At 39.2% G+C, this 25,888-nt stretch overlaps 1 protein-coding gene across 1 annotated transcript in view; it reads left to right on the forward strand.

The window, feature by feature from the left end:
• Positions 1 to 2,398: 2,398 nt before the first annotated feature.
• dnah9l (dynein, axonemal, heavy polypeptide 9 like) overlaps positions 2,399 to 25,888 on the forward strand; it is an 84,031-nt gene continuing 60,541 nt past the window's right edge. Inside the window, exons 1-24 of the mRNA XM_088929989.1 lie at positions 2,399 to 2,644; positions 3,013 to 3,156; positions 3,397 to 3,587; positions 4,386 to 4,581; positions 5,573 to 5,672; positions 7,324 to 7,535; positions 7,857 to 8,090; positions 8,805 to 8,972; positions 11,575 to 11,691; positions 12,042 to 12,179; positions 12,902 to 13,026; positions 13,870 to 14,065; positions 14,295 to 14,399; positions 15,611 to 16,003; positions 16,431 to 16,763; positions 17,812 to 18,066; positions 19,049 to 19,218; positions 19,632 to 19,854; positions 21,532 to 21,648; positions 22,778 to 22,864; positions 24,003 to 24,161; positions 24,751 to 24,834; positions 25,172 to 25,330; positions 25,432 to 25,554. Coding sequence (XP_088786115.1) covers positions 2,399 to 2,644; positions 3,013 to 3,156; positions 3,397 to 3,587; positions 4,386 to 4,581; positions 5,573 to 5,672; positions 7,324 to 7,535; positions 7,857 to 8,090; positions 8,805 to 8,972; positions 11,575 to 11,691; positions 12,042 to 12,179; positions 12,902 to 13,026; positions 13,870 to 14,065; positions 14,295 to 14,399; positions 15,611 to 16,003; positions 16,431 to 16,763; positions 17,812 to 18,066; positions 19,049 to 19,218; positions 19,632 to 19,854; positions 21,532 to 21,648; positions 22,778 to 22,864; positions 24,003 to 24,161; positions 24,751 to 24,834; positions 25,172 to 25,330; positions 25,432 to 25,554 — 4,275 coding nt within the window. The remainder of the gene's footprint in view (positions 2,645 to 3,012; positions 3,157 to 3,396; positions 3,588 to 4,385; positions 4,582 to 5,572; positions 5,673 to 7,323; positions 7,536 to 7,856; positions 8,091 to 8,804; positions 8,973 to 11,574; positions 11,692 to 12,041; positions 12,180 to 12,901; positions 13,027 to 13,869; positions 14,066 to 14,294; positions 14,400 to 15,610; positions 16,004 to 16,430; positions 16,764 to 17,811; positions 18,067 to 19,048; positions 19,219 to 19,631; positions 19,855 to 21,531; positions 21,649 to 22,777; positions 22,865 to 24,002; positions 24,162 to 24,750; positions 24,835 to 25,171; positions 25,331 to 25,431; positions 25,555 to 25,888) is intronic.

Consider the following 25,888-nt stretch of genomic DNA (forward strand, 5'->3'; position numbering starts at 1 on the left):
TTTGCTGATTTTGGAAGTAGAAAAAAGGCCTTTTATTAGATCTGGATATAATGTTATATGGTATCTATATCAACCAACCTTTTATATTGAAAGACTTGAAATCAAAACTTAAAACATACTGAATAGTATTTGTGCAATAATGCTAGATTTTCACACTTTATAATTCTTAGCATCACCACTTCAGCAAGAATGTTGCTTTTTTACTGTGGATATTTAGCTCATGTTCACATTGTATGAATTGTTTTATGGTAATGTAACAATGTTCAATTATTTATGGGCTCTGCATGGAAGACAACATAGTGTACACATTGCAGTGTACTTTCAAAATAATTTCTGTCACTTTATTTGACAATCGTGATTCAGGGTTTAAATCTGCTTAGTTATTGGAGAAAAGCAGCAGCAGTTCCTAAAACGCTGCCTGTAAAAGTAAGAACAAGTCCATTTCCTGTAATAACTTTCATTTGCATAACTTAATTAATTCAATTCATTGTAATGCAACACCTAATGGCACAACGAACATGGAATGACAGTTTGAGTTAATGAAATGTGTTAACGGAATCATCATTTGCTTGTATGCTAATTAGTCCGATTAATTTCTTCGTTATGCAAATCAGCACATTGTAATAGTTTAACTGCCATTTTACCAAATTCATAATAGTTGGTAGGAGGAAAGTCAGACTTTCCTTTAGGATGAAGTACTTTTAGAGTTAATGCAATCTCCTTTCACCTCTGGAAATGTGTTCTTATGTTTTAAATTAGCAAGTGCGTGCTTCAGGACTGTGCAACTTAACTTGGAGCCCTTCCAGTCCACTCCAGTGCAGTACTTTGATGCAACCAGATCCTTAATTGTTAAACTGACCTTGATAATCATCAATTAAATAATAAAATAAGAAAATTGTGTGATGGAGTGGAGGATTGGGGGAGCCTGAGATACAGGAGCCCTGTTTTTTAGAAACAAGGAATGAAAGAGTTGTATAATTAATTTCCACGCTCCTCCACAGAATATGTCTGGTGAGTTCTTTCGAGTGCGTTTCAAACTGAAGTGCAGATGTACAGTAGGCAGCAAACTGAGCCACAGATGGCAAAGAAATCAATTGGCCAAGACGGGTTTGCTCCAGCTGACAATGAGAGCTTTTTCCTAAAGACATGAATCAACACGTTTATATACTGTATATATATGAACTCAAGTTCTTGAACTCTACACCCATTCACTGAAGTGAGGCACTTACTGTAGGTTTCCAGGGCATTGCTTCTACATACAGTAGATTTTTCATCTTCAGAGCTGCGAAAATATTGTTTCTAATTCTGGGCCATGTTTTTCCAATAATCGTAATTCTACCAGCCTGCAGTTTGTTATGAGAGCACATAATATTCAGATTGATAAAAGGGTTGGGGACAATATTATGGTGAGTTATAACACCAAACCTTTGTTAACCTTTGTCAAGGTCAGTGTTTGATGTGCAAAATTCATCACTAAGCTTTTAGTACTAGAGGTGATTTGAGCTCTTTGTTCATTTTCTTCCTGCATCTTTGTGACTGCTTGTTAAACCTGCCCAAGTAATCCTTCCCTCCATCATCTGTTTACATTGTAAAACAAACATCGGATGTCTGGTATCACGGTAATTTTGCTCATTGGCATAAATATTGACTCCTGATTAGTCTTTGAAGCATTCTGCTTCAACCCACCACAGCAAGCCAGACATTTGACCCTATGTTAGCAAGCGCAGTTATGATTTTCCTTGTCACGAATTTCCCACAATTTTCACCAAACCCTCAAGAGTTCGTTTACCAGTCTTGTAGAAGGTTAACAATTCCGAGGCACAGGTGCGGTGGAGTGGATGTGCTGAGCAGTGAGAGAGCTTGTGAGGCGCTCTAGGGAGCCTGTCGGTGATCAAGTTGCAGCAGAAACAGGTGTGCAGCGTGCTCATGTGACAGTGACATAACAGCAGGCCGCACACCGAGACGGATCTGTGTCAGGAGCGAGATGCTGTGGCCCATTGTCTGTGTCACTCTGGTGCTAGGCCACCTGACACTCTACTGAGGTATCATTTGCTTGGAGTCTGCCTGAGACAAGAGATAAAGTGGTTTGTCTCTGAAAAGTGTGCGGGTGAAGTCAGGTTTTAAAGGAAAGAACAAACCTTGTATGATTTTATTCCCTTCTTCATGGTAAGAATTTTACTGAACCATGAAGAAAATGTTTGGACAGGTTATTTAATATTACTTGCAGTATTCATGTGGGAGTAAGCTCAGGTCTACCGATGACAAAAGAGAGCACTTTCCACTGTTTCAGGTATACAGATTTTTCTGTTTCTATGGCTGTGTAAGCAAACGCTAATTTCCTTTTTGTTCTTTTTCCTTTTAATAACCTAAGTTGTCTGTACAAGAAAGGATTTCTGATATGGCCGAAAGTAGCATCAGAACTCCGCTGGAGCCTCTCAAGACAAGCGCAGCGACCGACGACAGGATTGATTTTCTGAGAGAGCAGGCGTTCACTTCTCTGCGTCTCAAAACTGATAAATGGAATCGGTTCATTGCCGCAGAGGAAAACCAGAAATATTTACTGGACTTTCTAGATAAAGCCTGCTATAACAGGCTGATTCTCTTCACCGGCCCAGGGGGAACACTGCATGTTAGTAATGGAGAGGTGAGTGTGATAAAAATGCCTGCAGTCACGACAAAATGCTCTGTGACATTCTATCAATTTCAGAAAATACTGACCATTTGGTTTTTAATTTTGCACTTTGCTATTGGACTTGGAGAGGTTTTTTTTTTTTGGAGAGGAGGAGGTGTTTCCTCCCTAGTCATGCTGAATCAGAAATCTGATCTATGGTCTATCAAGGTGTTTATGAGTTATTCCAGTTCTCTAAGCTAGTTACTTAAATGTTTACAGGTTTTAGAAATAGAAACAGTTCTGCATGAAGAAATCTCCACCACTTCATTATCAAAATATTTTTTTAAACTTGGAATACCACCTTCCTCACCCTGTATCGCCTTTTTATTTCTCCTTCAAAGACCCCTCTTTCCTCGAAAACAAAACTGTTGTGTGTCTTAAGGAAAAGCAACAGGAAAGTGCCCAAGACCAATTTCAAACGAGAGCTTGGGTTTGGAGAAGTATCTTGTCAGCCTCTGGATCAGCTACCAGTTCTCATCGCTGAGGTAAATCTATGAAGAACTGGATATTAAAGAAATAAAAATTGTGTTTCAGTCTTCACAAATTAATCACCAATTATTTTTTTTTCTATGTAATGACCAACATCACGCCCTTTAAGAATAAACTCTGTGGTACTGTATAATGATGTGTAATCTAAATTTATGGCACTTCCTTCCATATTGAAGAGAATCCTGTCTGTTGCAATAATAAGAAGCACAGATGTCAGGTAACTCATCTGTGTGCAGGTCTTGGTCCCTACTCTTGCCAACACAAAGAATCATGCTGGTTGGCCCAGAGTGGTGTCTGAAGATGTGAGGAAACACATTGAGAAAGTCACAAACCAAGTTACCATCCTGCGGGGCACAGTGGAGGGAAGGACTCTGCTGCCTCTTCCTCTCTGTGTGGAGAGATCTGACGAAGAAGATGCATCTCACAGGTAAGTCTACATTGATTAAATTAAATCTAAAAATCCTAAACCTAACACAAAAAATGTTTACTATAACTACTCCAACATTTACAATTTATACCTTGTAAAATCCTAAACCTAAACCTACCCTTAAGCCTCAAAACCAACAGTTCTGCCAGCACTTGCTCTCAATTTTATGCACCTTAAATCTGATTATCAGTATATTCTAAATCTAATCAGTTTATACATCTTCACACCCCCATCGAATGAATGTAATGATCTCGATATATATATGTCTAGCACAGATTCTAATCTTTAATTAACACTGCGTCCTCAGCACTGTTGATCATTTTTAACATCCATCCATTTTCTAATTGCTTTACCAATTACCAATTCAGGGTTGCAGGAGAGCCAGCAACAGGCACAAGGATGAATACACCCTAACAGGACCCCAGTCCATTGCAGGGAAGACACACTGACACAAACGCACTCACAACAAGACTAGCTTCCCCAGAAGCCAATTAATCTACCAGTATTTGGACTGTGGGAGAACAGTGGAGGACCCAGAGGAAACCCACACTAACATACAATTTCCTCACAGAAAGCACCCCATGTCCTGAAATTGAACCCGGGCACCCAGCACTGTGTAGCAGCCTTGTTAGCCACTGCGCCACTGTGCCGCCCTCAGTTTTTATATTGACCATGTGTATTTGCTTCATTCACTAATTCCTTTTTGATATCCCACCCAAAACTATTTTTTTTAAAAGATGAAAAAAAGCTGTTAAAACGTTTTTGACTTCAGGTGAGTACTTTCCACCCCCCTCCCAGTTCTACAGGATGGCAAATCGACAGAGCGCATCTGTACTCTATTGAAACCATGGTGATTCAGTGGACACACCAGATCTCGGAGGTTCTGAGGAAAGACTCCAGCCAGGCCCTGCTGCAGGAAGAGCATCCCGGGCCCTCTGTCGAAATAGATTTCTGGGTGCAGCAGAAAGAAAACCTCCTGGGGATTCAGAAGCAGGTGCCTACACCGCTGTCCCTGGACATTCTGTTCCTTGGTTATAGCCACTGTCTGCTGACTGATTGAAACGCATTCTTGTACACGTATGTTAGTTAGGTTTTGTGCCACTAGAAGAAAATCGAATAGGTTAATAAACTGCACCCATTTCAGCTTCACAGATGCTTTCCCGAAACCCTCAGATGCCTCTGGTAATATTCTTGACCACAAACAGGAGAATAACAGATTCTGACTATTAAAGTATGTGCTTAAAATAATTGAAATAGGTTTATTCTAATTATATTAATCACTTATCTTTTAACAGAGGACACTAAAGACTTGCCACATGATTAAAAGTCATTGCAGGCAATGGTGGGTAGCTAGTATTCTTTATGCAAAGAGCGGTAGGTGTATGGAACAAGCTATCCAGCCATTTGGAATTACCATGCAAAACAACAATAACCTCAGTGATACATAGTTGAAGCTCCCAAACTGGATAGATAATGTAGCACTCTCGAGTCCCACTTTGGGATTGAGAGTTGAAGGCAGGTGTACAATAGAAAATGACAGGTTTTTTTTACAAATTGATTAGTAGCTTATATCCAGGAAAGAGGAAATATACTACACAAAACCCTCTGTGGACATGACGTTACATAGCTTGTCTCTGAAACAAAGCATAGACTTTATATTCAAAGTTACATAAAGACCAGAAAAATTCTGGAATTATGATCCCCTTGACAACCATATTACACACATTATCAATGACAAGATCTGTGTCTGTGATCTTGCTTGTGTGGATGAACATGGTACACCAGTACGTGGAGCTGTGTAGACTGTCCACAGCCGTGGTTCATAGGATTGTACCCCCCTTTGGTCCCAATGAATATGTGGAAAATTCCACCATTTGATGATGTGTAGTTGATTTCATTGACCCACAAGTTTATAAGCACCCTGTTTATATTTAACAATAATAAAAGCACATGTATCTGTACTTTCTGTTTCTTTTTTGTTTCAGATACAGAGTCCAAAAGTGGATAAGATCATGGAAATTCTCAAGAGGATTAAAAGTAGCTACTACTCATCCTTCAGAGAGACAGTCTTAAACGTTAATGAAGGTAGCTATTAATGAGTAACTGCCTAGACTACCACTTTCACTCTTCAAACCCATGAGAGCAATTTTAAGAACAAAATGTTATTTATTGTTCATTTAAGTGAAATACTACATTTGGAAGTATTTATCTGCAAGGTTATCTGATGAATGCGGTCTAAACTACGGGCGTTTCTGGCTCGTGAGTTGGCTATTTTGGTGTATGTGTCCACATCTGGCTATCACACCCAGCCAAAGGCCCAGGCTGATTGCATCATTTCACATAGAGACTGACCAAGGAGTACAAGGTGCACAGATTACCACTTTGCCAAAAAAAGCCCACTCTCTTGGCAAGGTTTCAGTTGTGTGTTTTAAGACACGTCCATTACATTTTTCCCTGCTCAGACAAAGCCTAGCCGAGAGCTGCCTATTTCAGTCTTTCTGGAATTAGCCAGGCTGTCCTCTGTGCTGGATCTATTAGACACACACACATAAGTATTTCTCCTCTCTTCTGAGGAGAGTGAGTCTTTGGACCGAATCCTTGGCTGAGTTCAAACCCAGACTAGAGGGACTATGAGGTGCATTCACTAATGTTGTATCAATACAGCTGACTGTCTTAACAAGGTTGTCCATTATAGAAGTTGCTTCACTGGAATATTTGCATTTGAAATTTTATTTAGCTTACAAACTACAATGGTTAAAGCCCCAAAATGTTCAAGAGCTGGGAACAAACAGTTTAATCTTATTATTAAATCAATGAATGGCTTATCACCCTGCAACTCACAGCTGACAACCCACTGGCGCTCAGCAGGTGTGAGCCTGGTCAGTACCTGGATGGGAGACCTCCTGGGAAAACCTAAGGTTGCTGCTGGAAGAGGTGTTAGTGGGACCAGCAGGGGGCGCTCACCCTGCAGTCTGTGTGGGTCCTAGTGCCCCCGTATAGTGATGGGGACACTATACTGTAAAAAGGCGCCGTCCTTCGGATGAGATGTAAAAGGGAGGTCCTGACTCTTTGTGGTCATTAAAAATCCCCAGGATGATTCTTGAAAAGAGCAGGTGTGATACCTTGGTATCCTGGTCAAATTTCCCATTGACCTTTACCAATCATAGCCTCCTAATAATCCCCATCTATGAATTGGCTTCATCACTCTGTTCTCCTCCCCACTGATAGCTGATGTGTGGGGAGTGTACTGGTGCAGTATGGCTGCCATCATATCATCCAGGTGGGGGCTACGCATTGGTGGTGGAGGAGAGTCCCCATTACCTGTAAAGCGCTTTGAATAGAGTGTCTAGAAAAGCACTATAGAAGCATAAGGAATTATTATCAGTAGTAGTAATATAATAAAGAGTTTGATTGTGTAACAGGTGCACCTGTTTCCTCCCACAGTCCAAAAACACACTGGCGGGTTAATTGGGCTCTGAGAAAACTGCCCCTGGTGTGAGTGTGAGTGTGAGTCTGTGTGCCCTGTGATGGACTGGCATCCCATCCACAGTGTACCCTGCCTTGCGCCCGTTGCTTGCCAAGACCGGCTTCAGCTTCCCCGAGACCCCGAGTGGCTAGGAAATGGATGGATGGGTATAATGGTGACACAAGTTGATCTTTGTTACAGTTGCTGTTTGGTGTGTACAGTAATATGCGATGGACCCATCTAGTAACACTTGCATTCTTTTTTCTGAAGCTGTCTTGGAGGCTGAAGACATAGAGCTACACCTTAGACCTCTGAAGAGACACATAGCCTATTTTGAGGAGTGCAGCTTCAGTGATATTGAAATTCTCATACCCCCTCTCTTTCACACCCTCTGCTTGGTTTGGAGCCATTCCAGATATTACTGTGTTCCTCCCAGAATAGTCATTCTGCTGCAGGAGTTCTGTAATTTGCTGATTGAAAGGGTAGGTAATTTAAATTTGCTTTGAATCTTCCTTCTCCTGCACTGCCCTTTAATCTGTAATAATATTCATTGATAAATCTCAGAGACTAGGATACATTTTGAGAAGACTACACTATTAATTAGTTGCCTACATTATAAGGAACTTTACAGTTAGCAAAGGGTAATTTGAACATTGCTAATGTCTTCAAAGACACTATATCCCATTAACTGCTTCCTAGTTTTAATCTGAATAGTTTTTTGTATCACTTCATTTTACAAATAGCTTGGAGCTTGTACTTCAAAGAAAACATTTTTTCATTCTGATGCTTCTCTAATCTTCAAGGCTTTTGCCTACCTCATTCCTGAGGAACTTTTTAAAATGGAACTTGAGGAAGGAGTGGAGAGAGTGCAACGCACCATCAACATCATCAAAAGCTTTAAGAGGTGCTACAATCAGCACAGAGACAAGATCAAGCAGTATTACAGAGAGCAACGTGATGTCAGGCCCTGGGATTTTCCATCTCATCTTGTATTTGTACGAATGGACAGCATTTTGGATAGACTACTGATGATTGAGGTAAAACTGGCTTGTGCTTTTGTGATCTCTTCAACATTATTTTTTTGTTTAGGAATGAAAACCTGAACATGAAGATATGAATATAAAGGTTAAGGTTACTTTAGCTTTTTATATATGCTAGGATTTAAAAAAACATATAATTCATACAGTGTATATATATCTGTTCTCCCCTTTTTCCTGAGGGTTTCCTCCCACAGTCCAAAAACATGCTGTTAGGTTAGTTGGCCTCTGGGAGAACTGACCCTGGTGTGTGTCTGTGTGTGTTTCTGTGTGTCTGTTTCTGTGTCTGTGTCTGTGTGTGTTTCTGTGTGTCTGTGTTGGACCAGCCTCCTGTCCAGGGTTTTTCTTGCCTTTCTCCAGTTGTTTGCTGAGATAAACTCTGGCTCTCCTGCAACCCTGAACTGAAAGAAGAAGAAAATGGATGGATAATTTATATTTTTCATGAGAGTTTTTAAAACTGACAATTATTTTGAATTGGTAACAATTGATGGCTTTGTGGTTGTTAACATTGTTACCTCAGTGTGTGTGTGTGTGTGTGTGTGTGTGTGTGTGTGTCTTGTGATGATCTGGAGTCCAATCAAGAGCGTAGTCCCTCTTGGTGTGCTGTTCTTCCTTGACAGGGTACAGCTACACATGCAGATGTGATTTTAGATATAAAATTAAAATATATCCTGCCCTTCTCCAGCCTAGATTATTGAATTTCACAATTTTTAGGAGTTATTCACATCCGCACTGGATTTCCTCAAACTGGAGAAGATTGAGATTGGAGGATCCAGGGGGAAGATTCTTAGTGAAATGGTATACAGTATGAATGAGGAATTCCATGACAGCTGGAGAGTCCTACGAGAAAGCAAATATGATCCTTTGGATTATGAAAAACTGGTAATGTTGCACAGATTTCATTCTTTATCTGCCATGTCCATAGCTATGCCCATTAAATGTGTAAATTCAGAATTCTTACCGTTAAGATACGGTTTTAACATAGACTCAGATAACCTGGACAGACCAAACAGATCTCTATCAGATAAGTTTTTAAATCACAATGTACATTTCTGCATTAGGCGTAATAAATGCATCAACATCAGTTTACTAAATGAATAATAAATGTATTTAGATTTCCCCCCACCAAAACAATGACCTGTCGTGCTCTAGAAATGACAGTTAGCTTTCCGGATTAGGTTATGGTTACATTTTAAATTAAAGGGATGGTCCTGGTCAGTCTTTAGCGGTTACAATTTAATCTGTGATCCATGATGGAAAGACATGATTCCCAAACTCCTGCCTTGACAGCTATTTATTTACCATTTGGCTGACAGCTTTTTTGATAGTGTTTTCACTTTGTCTTCTGTACTTGAATTGAAATGTAATTGCACTTAGCATTCTAGCTTCTTTGTTCCAATTTATGTGCAAAATACTTAAATAAAATAACCATAAACTAACAACAGACTTGTCAGTAATACACACTATAATAACATAAACGTGTTCTTTACAACATTTCTGATACAATTTGAAAACACCGTAGGGATTATGGATCTTTTCCTGCAGTCTGATAATGATAACAATTCGCTGTGATTTCTTTTATTATTTTGTTTTCCTTAAAGGCACAAAATACCTGGAAAAATGATACGATTTTACTTTTTTCTTCTTTTTGACTGCACATAAACACTGTTGTCATTGGAATTTCTGTAAGTGAAGGCCCAAAATCTAATAACGGTCCTTTAGTCAAAACAACTGCAATCTGAAAGCATATTGATGTCAGAGAGTGAAGTGTGATGATCAAGACACATGCACATCACTTATATTCTTGTTTTAAAACAGGTGTACTGCAGTAATTTAGTACAGGACAGTTATTGTAATGTTGCAATTGTGTAGTTTTTCAATATTAACAAATTATTATAAATCATTCTTGGTAAATGGTTGCTGAAGTTAGAAATTGTGTTTTATCATATTGTCTCGATGAGATTCTATAGCCGTAAAAATTCAGTTTTCTAGTTCTAGAAATAAATTTAAGGTCGGTGTCTTCATGACTTTTCAACCCTAATCTTCAAATCTTCACACGGACGTGCATTGCCTTCCCAGTGTTGGCCACCTTGACTACTTGCCTTTATATGTGCAGGTTTGAAACCCTTGAGAAGTAAAACAAAAATGTTTAAAACTTTTCCCCATAGCTCCTGTAAAGTGTCATTTACCCTTAATCTATTGTTCCAAACAAACAATAGACTTATAATTCGCAGAAAAAAAAGGCACAGCATGCATTAGCTCAATACCCTGATATTCTCTGTCTACATAATATGGCCAATTTTGGGGTAGGTCAGTGATTTTTGTTTCCACAAAACATCTTCAGACAATTTTGTGACCTCCCTCCAGCTTCCCAGCAGGCTATGAGAGTGAACCAAACTGAGCAGGTGTGTTGACATTGAGGGACAGGCTTTGTTAGTCAAGGTGAACTATTATCTGTAGAGTTGGAAACTGGCTATTATGCAAACTTGTTATTGGCAGGTTGCGGTTCTGTGCTCTAGATTTTCTTGTCATATTTGCTGTCATTATTTGTCACCAGTACCGTAAAAGAGCTGACTGGATGGAAGTTTGCTTGAAAGATACAAATCATCAGACAAAAATATATAAGTTGCAATTGTTTCATCTGTTTTCGCTCTCCCAGCATCGGGAATGTTTTTCAGAGTGTGTAATTAAGCCCATTCCCCCTTTTCTACAAAATTGTTGGTTTTCATTGCTTGGATGCTCGCGGGGGATGGAATTCAAATGCCTTTTTGTGAATTGTTAACTGAAACGTCTGAAGCAATTTTAAAAGCTTTCCCGCCTCTCGTACATGGGGAACTGTTCCTCTTGTTTGTCATAATATTGCTCAATATTGTTTAATTGGTCAACGCAATATAAAATTAAAACTGACATTCACTTTAAATGCCTAACTTGAAATTTGCACTTGAGTGATTTTGAAGGAGTATATCTTTGTTTAGTGCAGTGTGTTTTTTTGTAATTCTGGGTCAACTTAAAATTTCTTAACACTTTTCATGACTTTTAAAACTTCTTTTTAACTTTAGAATATCAGGGGCCATGGCACAAATAAAAAAATGGCGGGAGCTTTTTTAAATGAACTTTTTGTGTTTATGAGAAGTAAAACTATTATTTATAAACATTTGGAAACTCTTTACAGCGCTACAAATGAATTATTTCTTAAAAGAGGAATATCCGTATAAATGTTTGGTTAAACATATAACCTTTATGGCTAGTCTACAGGAAGGATAACTATTGTGTCACCTTTCTCTATGTTCATGAAACAAACCTTTAAAAAACACAAGGAGTGCTCTCTATAGCAGTAGCGTTTTCAGTAAGAGTTGGATACTCTCTGCCAGGTTTGTTTCAGGTAATATGCATGCAAGCACTCTTTCTTCTGAAATGTATGGCTTTGACAATGATGTACATATCATTTTCCACAGTTACTGACTAAAAACTGTAATCTGTCCAGGATTTTCTTTCTGATTACACCCGTTTCATTGAACAAAACAAGGATTTTGATCAGCGACTGGGAACTGTGCTTAACCTCGCTTTTCAACACTCAAGAGGACTGGAATCTGCCTTTAAGGTGAAGACAATTTTCTTTCCATTTGCAGTATCATTACTAGCTGGAGATGGAGTGTGCGGAGTGGACAGTTGTCAGACACACAGTCATTCCAGAGATGACAAAACACATGTATTTGTTTGACTTTCAAGGTCATTCATTTTTCATCTACTTGGCATGCATGCTGTTAAAATGTGGTGCGAATAATTACGTGCAGCTTTTATGACAATTACATACAGTATATCCACAATCATATTCTTAACCACAGACTTGACTGCAAACCTCCTGGAAATTGGTTTCCGTTGCTTTTTTTCCCCTGTACTGCTAAAACCGTTGTGTCTCAAACCTATTCAAAGCCTTGATTGTTTTGATAGCTCCTACAAATATTCGGAACACTTTTGGAGAGGCCGAGAATCAACAAGCTTTTCGCTCCAAACTACACCGTCTTGCTTAATATGTTTGAGATGGAAATGAACTACTGCCAGCAAACCCTCGACACCCAGAGAGCAAAAGTAAGCTGATACGTGATATAATCTCTCAGAGACCTTTGCCATGTAGTTACCATATTGTCATATGATAAATTGCTGTAGCTGTATGGCCCTTGATCCATACTTTAGAGCTGTTCAGAAGAAAAGAACATTGGCACATTTTAAAATGACCAAAAATCTGCCACAGTCAATCTATTCTAAGATTGCATCGACAGCTGTAGAAAATGGATTTGTTGTTACTGAAGCGCTGGGTTACCTGCTAGCATTGACAACTGGTTGAACTAGATCTCCACTTCTTAAGTGATGAGAGATGGAGAAGTTACCCTTTTCAGAGTTCTCAAAGAGACTTCCTTGCATGCTTTCAGGTCTTGAAGCTTAATAATTTTAAACAAAAGACAACAAGAGAAAGAGAGGAAATGGCACAAAAAAAGATCTCCCTTTTTTGACCAAAGTGAGTTCCCTTGGGAGATCTGAAAATTTAAATTGACCATAACCCTTACCTAAGGGATTGGGCTTAAGGCTGAATTCCTTTTACTTCTGTAGTCTGTAGTCTGTAGATGTTTGATTAGTTTTCTTGATAGAAGCAAGCTCTCTGTATTTTTTCTCCTTAGTAGCAAATAACAGACTTATTCCTCTTTGGGATTGTAGTGAATACATATAGAGCAAGGAACTTTGGTGAAGGTATAAATAATAGGAACTGGGGCTTTATTTAATTTGTGTTCTAGCAAGTTATTTTACCATTTCAGGTCCGAGACGGTTGTGCTGTCCTGAGCAAAAACATGCCGCCTGTCGCGGGCAGCTTGAAATGGTCGCAGCAGCTGCGAGAGAGACTCCTGAGCGACCGAAGCAATCTGAATCACTTGACTCACTTGTAGGTAGTCCTCTCCAAAATGGGTCTTCTTAACAGCATGGCAGCTTGCCATGAGCGTCAGACGCAAACATGGAGATAGATACATTGGGAGAGGGGACACATTTCTAACCCTGAGGCCGAGAAAGATAAGGAGAGAACAGTTGCAGTCGTGCAGTGGAAATGTAAGACTGCAATCTGAACTGCTGTCAGAGTCCACACAGAAGGTAGTATCTGAAGCATAAGGAGTCCTTTCTCCAGAGGTTTCATTTGAGGTTGCTTCGGCAGCCTGTGTGGCTCCAGTGCTGGGTGTAGCTCAGTACACGGTCGATTAGATATGGAAGCACACTGTAGCCACTGTAGTCAGATAGGTTACAAGTAAGTCAAAACTGTTACAGGAATGCATAAATAGGAGATAAAAATTCCAGCTTTGATTTTCTTACGGGCACGGTGTTGCAGTGGTTAGCTTTGCTACCTTGCAGTGCTGGGCCTCTGGGTTCAGTTCTGGACCTGGTTGCTATCTGTGTGGAGTTTGTATATACTCCCCGTGTTCCCATAGTCCACAGAAACAGAAATGGTAGGTTCATTGGCTTCTGGGAAAATTGGCCCTGATGTGAGTATGTCCTGCCTTGTGCCCGTTGCTTGCTGGGATAGGCTCCAGTTCCCCCATGACCCTGAATTGGATGACACAGTTAGAAAATGGATAGATAATTTACTTAAGCTGTGATTACTTTGTCTCTTCTTTTTGCTGACTCCATGGTGTTAGTGACCTAATTTATGTAGCATAAATTAAGGTATTGTCCACCTTGCCGCACTGAATAAATGAATGCTGCCTAGCAAGTGCATTTTTTTCCCAATTATTTCCAGGCCTTTGCAGAGTACTGAAGCAGATCAGATTCTTAAGAAATGTGAGAAAGTTTTGGAACAATTGGACCAGCTCGATGAAGAGGTTTACACATCCTGGAAAGAGAATCTGGACGAGCTGTGCAGCTCACACCTTCAAGAGCCCCTGTTGTCACACAGTGAGGAAACTGGACTGTATGAGGTGAACTTCAGCCCTGCGGTGAGTAACCACAGCTGTCATGAAAACTGCTGGTTTTAGTCTTACAAAAGGAAGTCTAAAATCTAAAAGAATTGTGAACTGTTACAAGTATATAATAATAATAATAATCATAATAATAATAATAATTGTAACAAAAATAATCATAATCATAATCATCATTGTCATCACCATACCATTAGAAAACAGATTTCCATTTAGAACTAGCTGTATTAATTAATTTCTTCAACAGCTCTCCGCTGTGCTCCGTGAGGTGAAATATTTTGGGATGCTGAAATACCAGAATCTACCAAAGGCGGCTCTTCTCCTGTATTCTAAAAAGGACACATTTCACATGGTAAATTTTCACATGGCAGGTGTTCCAGTGAGGGGACATTGGTAATGTTGCGTGGTTTGTGGGCTTGCAGGACTAGGACTCCCCACAACTCATATAAGTGGGTGTAATACAGCACCTGGCTGGTTTTTGAAGTGGCGCTGGTGTCAGACTCAATGACATGACTTGGCAAATTGAAAACATTTCCTTTATTCCTTTTTAAGCATTTTCCTGCCTAGTTTCTCTTCATTTTACTGGCATGTGACGGCATGAACGGAGCCTAAAATAGCAGCTAGACTCAAAGCAACCTTATTCCTGTCTTAATCTCCAAGACAGCCATTTCCTGTGAAAGCTCAACAGGTTCAGCCCTTTCAATCTGTCATCATAACTTGCCTTTCTGCCCTGTAATACGTCTAGTTTTCCTTCTCTGAAGTATTTATATGATTCTTATGTCAAGGTAGGCAAACCAAAATCAGAATTCTCATTGAGGTCTAATCAGTGCATTTCACAAAATTTATCAGAGAATTGTCACATTTAACCATAACTCAACTGGGCAAGTTAAAAATTGTGTCTCGGCTGGGACAAGAGTGATCTGTGGACTAGAAAAAAATAAAAAGTCTGTTTTCACTTTTTTTCTGCCCTCTACATTCAGATACAAAGTCTTCAAGACCTTCTGTGACCATTATCACAATATATTCATCGCTCATAGAAAGTATGATATCACAAAGGTGTTTTACTTTTTTGGTACATTTTTGTCAGATAGCTATTATCATCAGATGTGAACAAAAGAATACTGTATGTTTCTTTATTCTAAAAGTTAATAGAATGTAAGTTTAGTAATGGCTTTTTTTTTAGTTAAAAAAATTACTAGTGAAACATGGACTCAGAAAATCAAAGATATAAAAGATATCCCAAGAAATAGACTCCTTAAATGTCAAAATCCCTTTGAATTCAAGGTATTGTAGTCTAGTACAGGTTGTTCACCCTACATGGACTGAAGTCAAATGCATGAACTTTTTTTTTATCAGACATTTAGAGATGGTATGTTTGAGCTTTTTGAAAAAAGGTTTTTGTGCTAAAGGTTTCAGTTTCCATTGAAAATGCTACTGCTGTTTTAACAGAACTGTTTGCCGTTTAAGACAGATGTTAGGGCATGCTCACGCTTCACAATAACAAGTGAGTTATGTCGTGTCATTCTTGGGTGTGCTTTTTGTTTTTAATTCCCGCTGCTGTAGTACACTGGAACCCTGTCGAACATTACCAAGTGGTACAACAGGCTGCACAGCACTGTTCTGGATGTGGAAGCCCAGCTCATACATGGAGAAATGCAAAAGATTCAAATGCAGCTTAAACCAGCCCTGGAAACACTGACCTGGCAGCACAATGACTTATGGGAGTACATCGAGCAGACACGAGATCTCGTCCAGGGCGTAGGCCTCAGGGTTCAGAAAGCCAAGACCAACGTAGAAGCCATCCAAGAGCTCATGCACAGTTTCAGCGACACTCCCTTTGTTTCTGGGAAGCACAGTAGAATCAACCTTCTGAGCATTGCAGACATTAATGAGAGCATCCGCAAACTCTATACTGTGATCCAAACCACTGGCGCAAAGATCCATCAGTTGCTTGAGGTGAAGCTTCTTCAGATATTTCAATGATTTGTTAGTGTTTATTTTAAACAAACGTCAAATACTTTTCCCCCAGAGGTCATTCTGGCTTCCAAACCTAATTCTGAATCTCAGTTCCAAGTTCATATTCTGAATTGCAGTCGGATTGTTTTGTGGTTGTCACTTTGAGGAATATTTTAGCTTGCTTTGAAGTTCATTTTTAACACTTGGTATCTGTCTTCTGTACAAACAGAAAACAATAATGAAAATATTTGGACTTTGGGGTAATAAAGGGAAACTTGGATATTCAGAGTTAGAGGCTAGACACTTTCATTTTTTAACGTAATCTTCAAAACGGGTCAGTGATTTGAGGTTTTGAATAATTATAATAATATTAGAACTATTATGAATAATATTTTAAATTAAAATTATTTTCATTCTTCTGTCACAGGACAACAAGAAGCTTCTTGGTGCTACCCCAGGAACTGTTGAATGGGAAGCATACACTGAATACATAGACTGCATGGTTTTAGAGGGATTTGTTAGTGCTGTAAGAAGCTCCCTTCAGTATTTTATAGAGAACACAGATGCTTCTTTGAAAAGTTCTCCCTTGTTTGAAGTACAACTCTTACTTAATGGAAGGGACATGACTTTTAATCCTCCTTTAGACTTTGGAAAAAAAGACAATTTTAATGACATCATAGGTAAGATGCTGAATGATATATTCAAAATGGCCTCTTTTATACAACGAGTAAGCAAACACAATGGAATTGATACATATCAGGTAAGTAAATTTATCCAATGTTCTAACTACAGATGCATACATACAAAGCATTCACAAAATTATCAGTTGACTACAGGAAGGACTCAAATTTCCCACTAGCTAAACTCATTTTATCCAGGTTGGGTTGTTCTGGCACTGCTGGTGAAACCAGATCAGAAAATACTGGCAGGGTTATAAAAATAACAGAGAAGGAAATCACTGCCACTTTCATTAAGTTTTCATTTTAAGTTTGTACTTTCTCCTTTTATGTCATTAACATTGTGTTTCTCGCCTCGCGAAAAATAAATATATAAATAAATAACAGAGGGAAACTTTTCATGGCGCAAAAAAGAATGGAAATTAGGGCCGGTGTTTGGATAATTGGGCTTGTCTTAAGGAGACATGTTAATAACAGCTGAAGATACAGAATAAGTGTCATTTAGAGCCTAAGGTGACAGACTCTATCTGCTGCTGATGAGCTATTTAGAGGGGAAATTGTTCCAAGCAAACAGCATTATTATTAAAAGCTGGCAAGCTGCTTACATGTGTACCAAATTCAGTTTAACTGACAGATTCCGATTGACCAGGACATATTCACATTCTTTGTTTTCTTTATTTCTATGAACAATGTGTGTAATTATTGGAAACAGTATATTAATTTATATAAGTGTGTCTCTGTGTGTGCGCTTGTGGTTTTTGTGCATAGAGAGAATGTGTTCTTGCCATATGCTACTAAGGTCCTGGACAAGGATTGCAACTGACAATAAGTTGGAGGGTGGGTTAAAACTGGGGCAACAGAAAAAGGGGGCAACTATACCAAAATGCAGCACCATTCAAGAAAAAAGACTGGTAATATGCTAGGGGAACGTTTTCATCCAGGGAGGTTGGCAGTATACAGAGAGACATTATTAGCTGCAGAAGTAATCATTCTAATAATTTTCTTACACAGTGACGTCCTTAATTACTAACATGTATCAGGAATCCAAATAACTCATACTAGACCTACGCAGGAGGCATATGGAGGGACAACTCCATTAATGTTTAATGACATCTCATTTCTTTATTCCAGGCTGAAATAGACCAGATGGCAGATTTAGCTGAGCTCTCTCAGATCATAAAGAGTCGAGTGCGAGGTGTCATAACAAAAGTGAAGGAATACCAGAGCACTTTCAAGGGCTACAGGTATTTGTGGACGGACGACCGCGGTGAATTCATGAGGCAGTTCCTCTTGTATGGCCATGGTCTGAGCGCAGAGGAGCTGGAGCTCTACGCTGACTATGAGCTCTCCAAGTGCCCGCCACAACTGGAGCAATTCAAAGAGCAGGTAACACGCCAGGCTGTCCTTCTCACACCCCTTGCACCTGCAACTGCAGTATGTGTGGGGCTAGAGCATAGTCACCCTACTGCCTTAACCCCACACTTACTGCAGTTTCTGCCACTGGGTTTCACATCTCAGTAATAATAATAATAATAATAATAATAATAATTGCTTACACTTATATAGCGCTTTTCTGGACACTCCACTCCAAGCGCTTTACAGGTAATGGGGACTCCCCTCCACCACCACCACCAATGTGCAGCATCCACCTGGATGATGCGACGGCAGCCATAGTGCGCCAGTATGCTCACCACACCTCACCTCACCTCAGCTATCACTGGGGAGGACAGCAGGGTAATGAAGCCAATTCATAGAGAGGGATTATTAGGAGGCCATGATTGGTAAGGGCCAATGGGAAATTTGGCTAGGATGCCGGAGTTACACCCCTACTCTTTTCGAGAAACACCCTGGGATTTTTAATGACCACAGAGAGTCAGGACCTCGGTTTTACGTCTCATCCAAAGGACGGCGCCTATTTACAGTATAGTGTCCCCGTCACTATACTGGGGCATTAGGACCCACATGGACCGCAGGGTGAGCACCCCCTGCTGGCCCCACTAACACCACTTCCAGCAGCAACCTTAGTTTTTCCCAGGAGGTCTCCCATCCAGGTACTGACCAGGCTCACACCCGCTTAGGTTTAGTGGATTGCCAGTTGTGAGCTGCAGGGTGATATGGCTGCTGGTAAAACAACACCCACTGACAGATGCACTGCAGGCAGAGCCTTATTAAAAGAAGCAATGCATTCAGCATCCAGCACCATACTTTGAATCTATTAGCTACAAGCAACCAAACAACCTACTGTATATGGGCCAAGAGGCTTCCACTCATTCATAGTCTTTCTTACTTTCTTATACATACTGTTTGTGTTCCTGTCGCGGTCTTAATGTTGTTTTTAATACACCTTCTGTATCAATCACTTTGTCAGATCAACCTGTTTGAATCTCTGTACCTGAAAGTCAAAAAGTTGGAAGACAAAAAAGTCTTCAGTAGCTGGTTGCAGGTGGACATCAAGCCTTTTAAAGTTTCCCTGATGAATGTAATAAAGAAATGGAGCTGGATGTTCAAGGAGCATCTTCTCAATCATGTTAATAACAGGTAGGGGAAATACTGTCTCTCACAAAGCCATTGGCTGCTGGCAGCACCCCTCCCATTTTCATTATTCTTTCAGATTTGTCTAACACGTATTTCTAAATCTTCTTAGATCTGTGATCTGCTTTCCACTGAACTTTCCAATATGATAATTTTAGACTCCTTAGACATTTGACCTTAAACACAAACTTTTTCAGAAAATGATCAACTGCTATACGGTTGCTTGAATTTGAAATCTGATTTTCCATTTCTAATTGAAATTGCCAGAGGGGGCTATTGAAAAACATACAATTTTGTCACAGAAGGACACCTTAAATCCCTTTTTGTAATGAAAAGAAGGAAATTCAGAGAAGACTTACTATTTGCTGTTTGAAAGGATCTTTAAATCGGTATTTATTTGTTGTTTTTATTCTATGTAGTGTCCAAGAGCTGGATATGTTTGTCCAAGAGACCGGGAAGGGTCTGGCCAAGAGGGTTACTGAAGGAGACTATGCAGGCCTTGTAGACATAATGGGTCACCTGATGGCAATCAGGGACAGGCAAATATCCACTGACAAACATTTTAAGCCTTTAAAGGCAACAGCTGATCTTCTCAGATCCTATGGACAGCAGCTGCCTGATCACGTGTACACAGAGCTTGAGGTAAGGCTCAGCATTGCAGGACTCCTTTCTCTTTATGGTGATATGGCTTTAGAGTTATACAGAAAAAAGATATGTACATTCACAACAAAATATAAAAACTGCATTCAATTTTTCAAAGAAAAATACTGATGATTTAGAAAAAGTTCATTTTTATGAATCACATAACTTCCAATTTTCATTCATTGATGCACTGAGATTACTTTCTGAAATGTAATTGTTTTATTAAGTTTGAGGCTGTGTTCAGTGAGCATCTGGATAGAATCTGTCCTGTTACATTATCAAGTGTATTCTGCTTGGAAGAACTCTACCTTTCATGTGAGTCCCACATGAGCTGCAAACGTATGAGGTTAGCCTCCTTGACATTACAGAATCATAATGGTCTGCTTAAGGTTGAAAAACTTTAGTTACTGGTAACACCAATCTGTGACAATTGTGACACTGAAACATCCTATGCTGCTTAGACATTACAAAACTGGTTATCCCAGACATCAGAAAGAAAACCCAAGACAGCCCTCAAAAAACTGCAGTAGCAAACTAAACTTATTAGACATGCTTTCAGTCAAGGAATGCTGGACATACAGTAACTGTTCTTGCGTGTTGGACAATACAGAAGGACAGGCAACCGAAGACAGGAAACAGATAAAGAAATGCGTGACAGATTCCAATGGTATTTCCAAGAAGAGGGAGTATTCAGAACAAGAAAAGGAAGTGAGAAAAAGAGCCAAAAGAGGCACTTGTCTGGCCTCTGAAACTGAGCAGACGTTTGACATGACATGAAGAACCTGTATAAAATAACCAAATTCCTCTGGGGCAACTGTAGAGCAAACCATATGATGGGATGAGACACAGAGGATTTCAGGAAGAAAAGAACCAGCAAAAACATTTTCAAGAAGAGGAAAATGATCTTGAGATCAACCTGCCTGCAAGACTGAAGTCGTGGATTCCACCGTGTCAGTCAAAAAAGCCAAAGCACCTCGTAGCATTGGGATCGTCTGAGAGATGCTGAAAGCTGAATGAAAACAAGCACAAACGTTTCTCGCGCAGATACTGTAGCAATATTGCTGCATCTCAAGGTGTTCAGCAGAATCATCCTCAGAAGAACTGAAGCTATACTGTAGATGGTAACCTTACTCACGCCATTTACATTTACAACAGTCTTTACTTCAACTTCTTACACTTTAAATCGAATTTTGTTTGACCCACAAGAATGTCGTTGGACTTCACAGTAAGTCCCACTGGAAAATAGTTTGTATACCCAAGAAGAGGGTAACTACTGCTTGAAATTGAATGCAATTGAATACATCCTCAAACCAGGCAGTATCCTCTCACAATTTCCATTTAGCGTTGCCATGGATATACTCATTAAAGAAAACATTAAAGGGGAATCGGATGGACCCCCATCGCCGGTATGGAAGATCTGGTCTATGTTGATGACATGAACTGGCTCTCAACTCTCAAGAACCTTATGTGCTATTCGGGGCACGAAAAAGATTAAATGAATGAAATGAGTGAGATAATGAAGCCGTTTATCAATAAGCAAAGCAGGCCGTAACAGGTCTGCATGCATGAAATGCAAACCCGAGTTCAACATTCCCTCAGAAACGAACTCCCCCCATTAACAATTTATTTAGTCAGTGAATTAAAATGTGCTTTATTTTTTCTCTTTGCTCTGTGAAGGAGCTCCCAGAAAAATGGAAGAATCTTAAAAAGGTTGCCTTTACAGTAAAGCATGAAGTTGCACCTCTGCAGTCCAATGAAGTGTCTGTTATCAGAAGGAAATGTGTACATTTTGAGGTAAGATGAGCTTTGTGCTTTGAACCAAGCCATTTCTCTCTTTTTGTCCTGGTAACAAGCTGGAGGTAGGCTTCAGCGAAGCGAGAAATTGTAAACTCTAAAAAAAGGGCTGTCTAAAGATAACAATTCAGTGTTTGTTGGTAATGCATTTTGGATAGATCTGATAAGGCAAAGCCTACTTCAAAATGGGAGTGAAGTTTCCTCCCCTTGTGTGGGGAGTTATGTTTAATCCTGTAGCTTGATATTCACTTGCAAATACTTCTGTCACCATAAATATGTATTTGCTTTCTTCATATACCATTCAATCCAGCTTTATTAAAGGGGATTTATTTCTTGTCCACCATTTTTGTCCTCTGGTTCCATGGAGCTTATAATGTCTGTGAGCAAACGGAATCCCTCCTTTCATTATTTATAAAGCAATATGACACCCGCAGTTGGCTGGTAGGCAGCAAATTGCTTTTGTTTATTATATTTTATTACATGGAAAGATTCAAAATGAAACCGCGAGGAAATGTATTTAGAATTTCATGCACTATAACAATGCAATATACACACAGGCCATTACTCCCTGAAGTATGTTAAATATTTCAAACCAAAATTGATTTCTAATGAAATTAACCATATACCTTTCCCATGCTTAAAAGCTTAAAATGTTTTGGCTCAGGACAGTTAAATGAGTAATTATTGGTTGACCACATTTTTTTGAAAACATGGAATATTATAAAGGTTTTTGAAGGAACCTTCTTGAGAGGCGTCTCTTTATGAATGCATCTGAGACAGGTTGTTGGTAAGAAGGTTTTTGGTTTGTTCAAGAGTAAAGAATTCCATTCAACCGCCTGCTTGCCGTCACTAAACTTATTAATGTTACAAACGGTTCTCTCCAATAAAATAAAGCTTATTGTCAACAACTTTTGGAAGATCCTATTTCCAACAATGAGGTCTGTCTTTTAATCCCTGTAAAGCCGTCTGAAGCTCATTATGCCCTGTGTGGATGTGCAGTGGTGTTATTTCGATTAAAACAGCATAGAGTCTGTCAGTTTTTCACAAGGGCTGAATCAAGCTGTCAATTATAGCATGTGTTTATGTAAATTATATGTTTGTTAACGTTCTGGTAAAAATGTTCTTTCAGATCAAACAGCATGAGTTCAGGGAACAGTTTCGGAATGAAATCATCTTCAGGATTGATGTAGATGATCCTTATAAGCTTATAGACAAGGTAAGCATCTAGCTCCAGATTAATCTCATCCATTGTTGCTTTGCACAGTATGCACAGCCTGAGATGTGTCAATTGGGCTCTTTTCTGAACTGACTTGTACTTTGCTGTATTCTATAAAATGACATTGTGAAACTTGTCTCTGTATATTTATTTGTTATGTCTGTCAGGGGTATTGAAATACAGGCACAATCAGATCAGTTAGTGACTATAACTAACTGAACTACATGTGACAAATGGCCTCCTCTTTGTCTTTAACCTGTCTTGTGTTCAGTTCTTTGGTCAATTGAAATGGAGTTCTATCATTGAAGAACTTCTTACCTCACAGATCTGATGTGGAAAGATTTGGAATGTCTGCCTTAAGAAAGGCGAATGTGATCTTTATTAATGAAAATACACCATTGTGGTTCGGCGAGGTTTAATGGACAGTAAAACTTAGAATATTTATTTTCTTACAGTTGAGTTGCTGTTGAGAAATAGTTTGCCTAGTTGAAGTAAACTATAGACTTGAACTAAGGTTAGAGTTCATGATAAACCTGGACTTCATTTCTGGTTTGGGTTACATCTTAAATTTAACAAACGGTGTGAGTTTAATTTTCGATTTCTTTAACATTAAATATATGTAGAGAGAATAGACGTTATTTTTAATAGAAACATGCCGGATACAGGCTTTCCTCCCAACAAGTGCATTGGGGAAAGATCTTTGTGTAGACATGAGATTTTATTTTTTCCAAGTTGATTTTTCAGTGATACCCCTGTGAATCTGAATTCTGTTATAGCTGTTGTCCAAGGCACATAACTGGCTATGTTGATTTTGATGTAGCACATTTTTAATTTTCTTGTTTTTGTTCCAACTGAGTTGTCAGTTATCCGAGAGAGCTATCTCCACCAGTTTAAGAGAAAACAGAAGTCAAAATAAGCAAGTCATTAATTCAATTTAAGGTTCAGTTAAGCAATTGAAGAGCTCAGCTGGAACAAAAATTAGCAAACACAGTCATCCATCAGGTTAGGAATGCCTACAGTTGGTGAATAAATAAATTCCCTTTAAGAATTTGTTGTGGCTGAAGATATTGTGTTATATACTGTATAAGCTGACAAAAATCTCAGACTTGAGAGCATTGTGTTACCTGTCCATTTTCAGAGTAATAGGAGTGTGTCTGAACTGGAAAGGGAAATGAGAAAGTTGCAGGAGACAGCTGACCTTTTTGAGGTCAACGTTCCCGATTACAAACAGCTGAAGCAGTGCCGATCGGATATCATCCTGGTGAAGTCTGTGTGGGACATGGTGATCTTTGTGAAGGTAAGGAGAGGCATTACATGTACTGTATAACACAAGGGGCTCCTGAGAGGCTCAGGCAGTGAAGGAGCTGGGAATGCAGGATGAGCTTTATGGCCCAGACATCACTAGTTTAAGCCTGATTCATGTCACTAGCCGACTGTGACTGTGACGGGTATCTCCTTGCTGCAGCACACAATTGGCTCAGCACTGCCAGTGTAGGGTGGGACTAGTCTGCAAGGCTCCTTACAGCAAAGGGCAACTCCTGAAACCTACTGGATAACAGTAAGATCAATGAGAGATGCACTGTTCTTCCAGGCGTTGCCTGACAAGGTATTGTGGTGTTTCCAGTGTATCAAATGGCAAGTGGCTCTGCAGGTGGGCATATGGGAGGAGTGTGTCTATGTTTCTCATTCTCTCACAGTAGGATCCAGTCTTTAAACATTTCCCATTGAAAGTTTTTCCCATTGAATATGTGTATACATACAAAATATGGTAACATATATTCTTTTTTTAAGTTGCTTGTTGGGTGGTTGTTATCCACATAAAAGTTTTTATTGGATTTGTTTTATTTTCTAACACTGTTATTCCTATTATATAATTATTTTCAAAGACAAGTATTGAAGACTGGACAAAAACCCCCTGGAACGAGATTAACGTTGAGCAAATGGATATGGACTTGAGACGATTTGCCAAGGTGTTTCTTTTTAAACTTGCTATGAAAAAAAACCCCAAGCATTTTAACTGACATTTGATATTGAAAAAAAATGACATTTTGTTATATTATACCTGTCGTTGTTGAATAATAACTGCATTTTTAATTAATGTTGGAAGAATTTTTGCAATTCAAATATCACTTCATTAAATAAGTTGACATTGCTTTTTCTTCTTAGAAACTAGGTAAATAGACAGAAAAGCCATTTTATGATTCTGGTGTGAATGATACAATATCTTCAAATAGATTTTCCGTTTAGAACGATGTATTTTAGAAGTGGTCCTAATATATTTCAATGTAAACTGATTTCTAATTGTAGGAAATGAAAACTCTTGACAAAGAGGTCCGTGCTTGGTCGGTTTATACTGGACTGGAATCAACAGTGAAGAATCTGCTCACTTCGCTTCGGGCTGTCAATGAACTGCAGAACCCCACTGTCAGGGAAAGACATTGGCAACAGCTAATGAATGCCACTGGGGTAAGATTCTGGCCTTTTCACGGCCTTTATGTGCTCCAGATTTGGGATATTTGCATATCTTACAGTATCCATAGAGTTACTTTCAAATTTTTATCCTGCAGGTTTGTTTCGTAATGGACGACACAACAATTCTGGGAGATCTGTTAGAACTACAGCTGCACAGGGTGGAAGACGAAGTGAAGAATATTGTGGATAAATCGGTAAAAGAAATGGCAATCGAGAAGGTAATGGTTTTGTTAAATGTTATCTGTTACTGTATTTTATTGGATAGCACGCGTTTCTGTGCATTTTCTTTTCTGTTATTTTTGTTTTTTTTCTAGGTGAAAATACTGTTAATGTTGTTTTCTTTTTCTCGGTGCTCATACAAACTATCAAGCAAGTTTGTTCTATGGGGCTGGGTCAGGGCAACGAAGCGAGTTTTGTCTCAGTTTTTTTGTCTGATTTTTCAGTAATGTGTATGAAATTTCAGAATGCCACCATTACGAAATGTTCATAACATTCCACTAGTAAAAAGGAAAAGTCACTTATAGGCCAGTCAAAATTCTGAACAAAGCAAAA

The sequence above is a fragment of the Atractosteus spatula genome, chromosome 13 (genome assembly GCF_055471065.1).
Source record: "Atractosteus spatula isolate fAtrSpa1 chromosome 13, fAtrSpa1.hap1, whole genome shotgun sequence".
NCBI classification, from domain to species: domain Eukaryota; kingdom Metazoa; phylum Chordata; class Actinopteri; order Semionotiformes; family Lepisosteidae; genus Atractosteus; species Atractosteus spatula.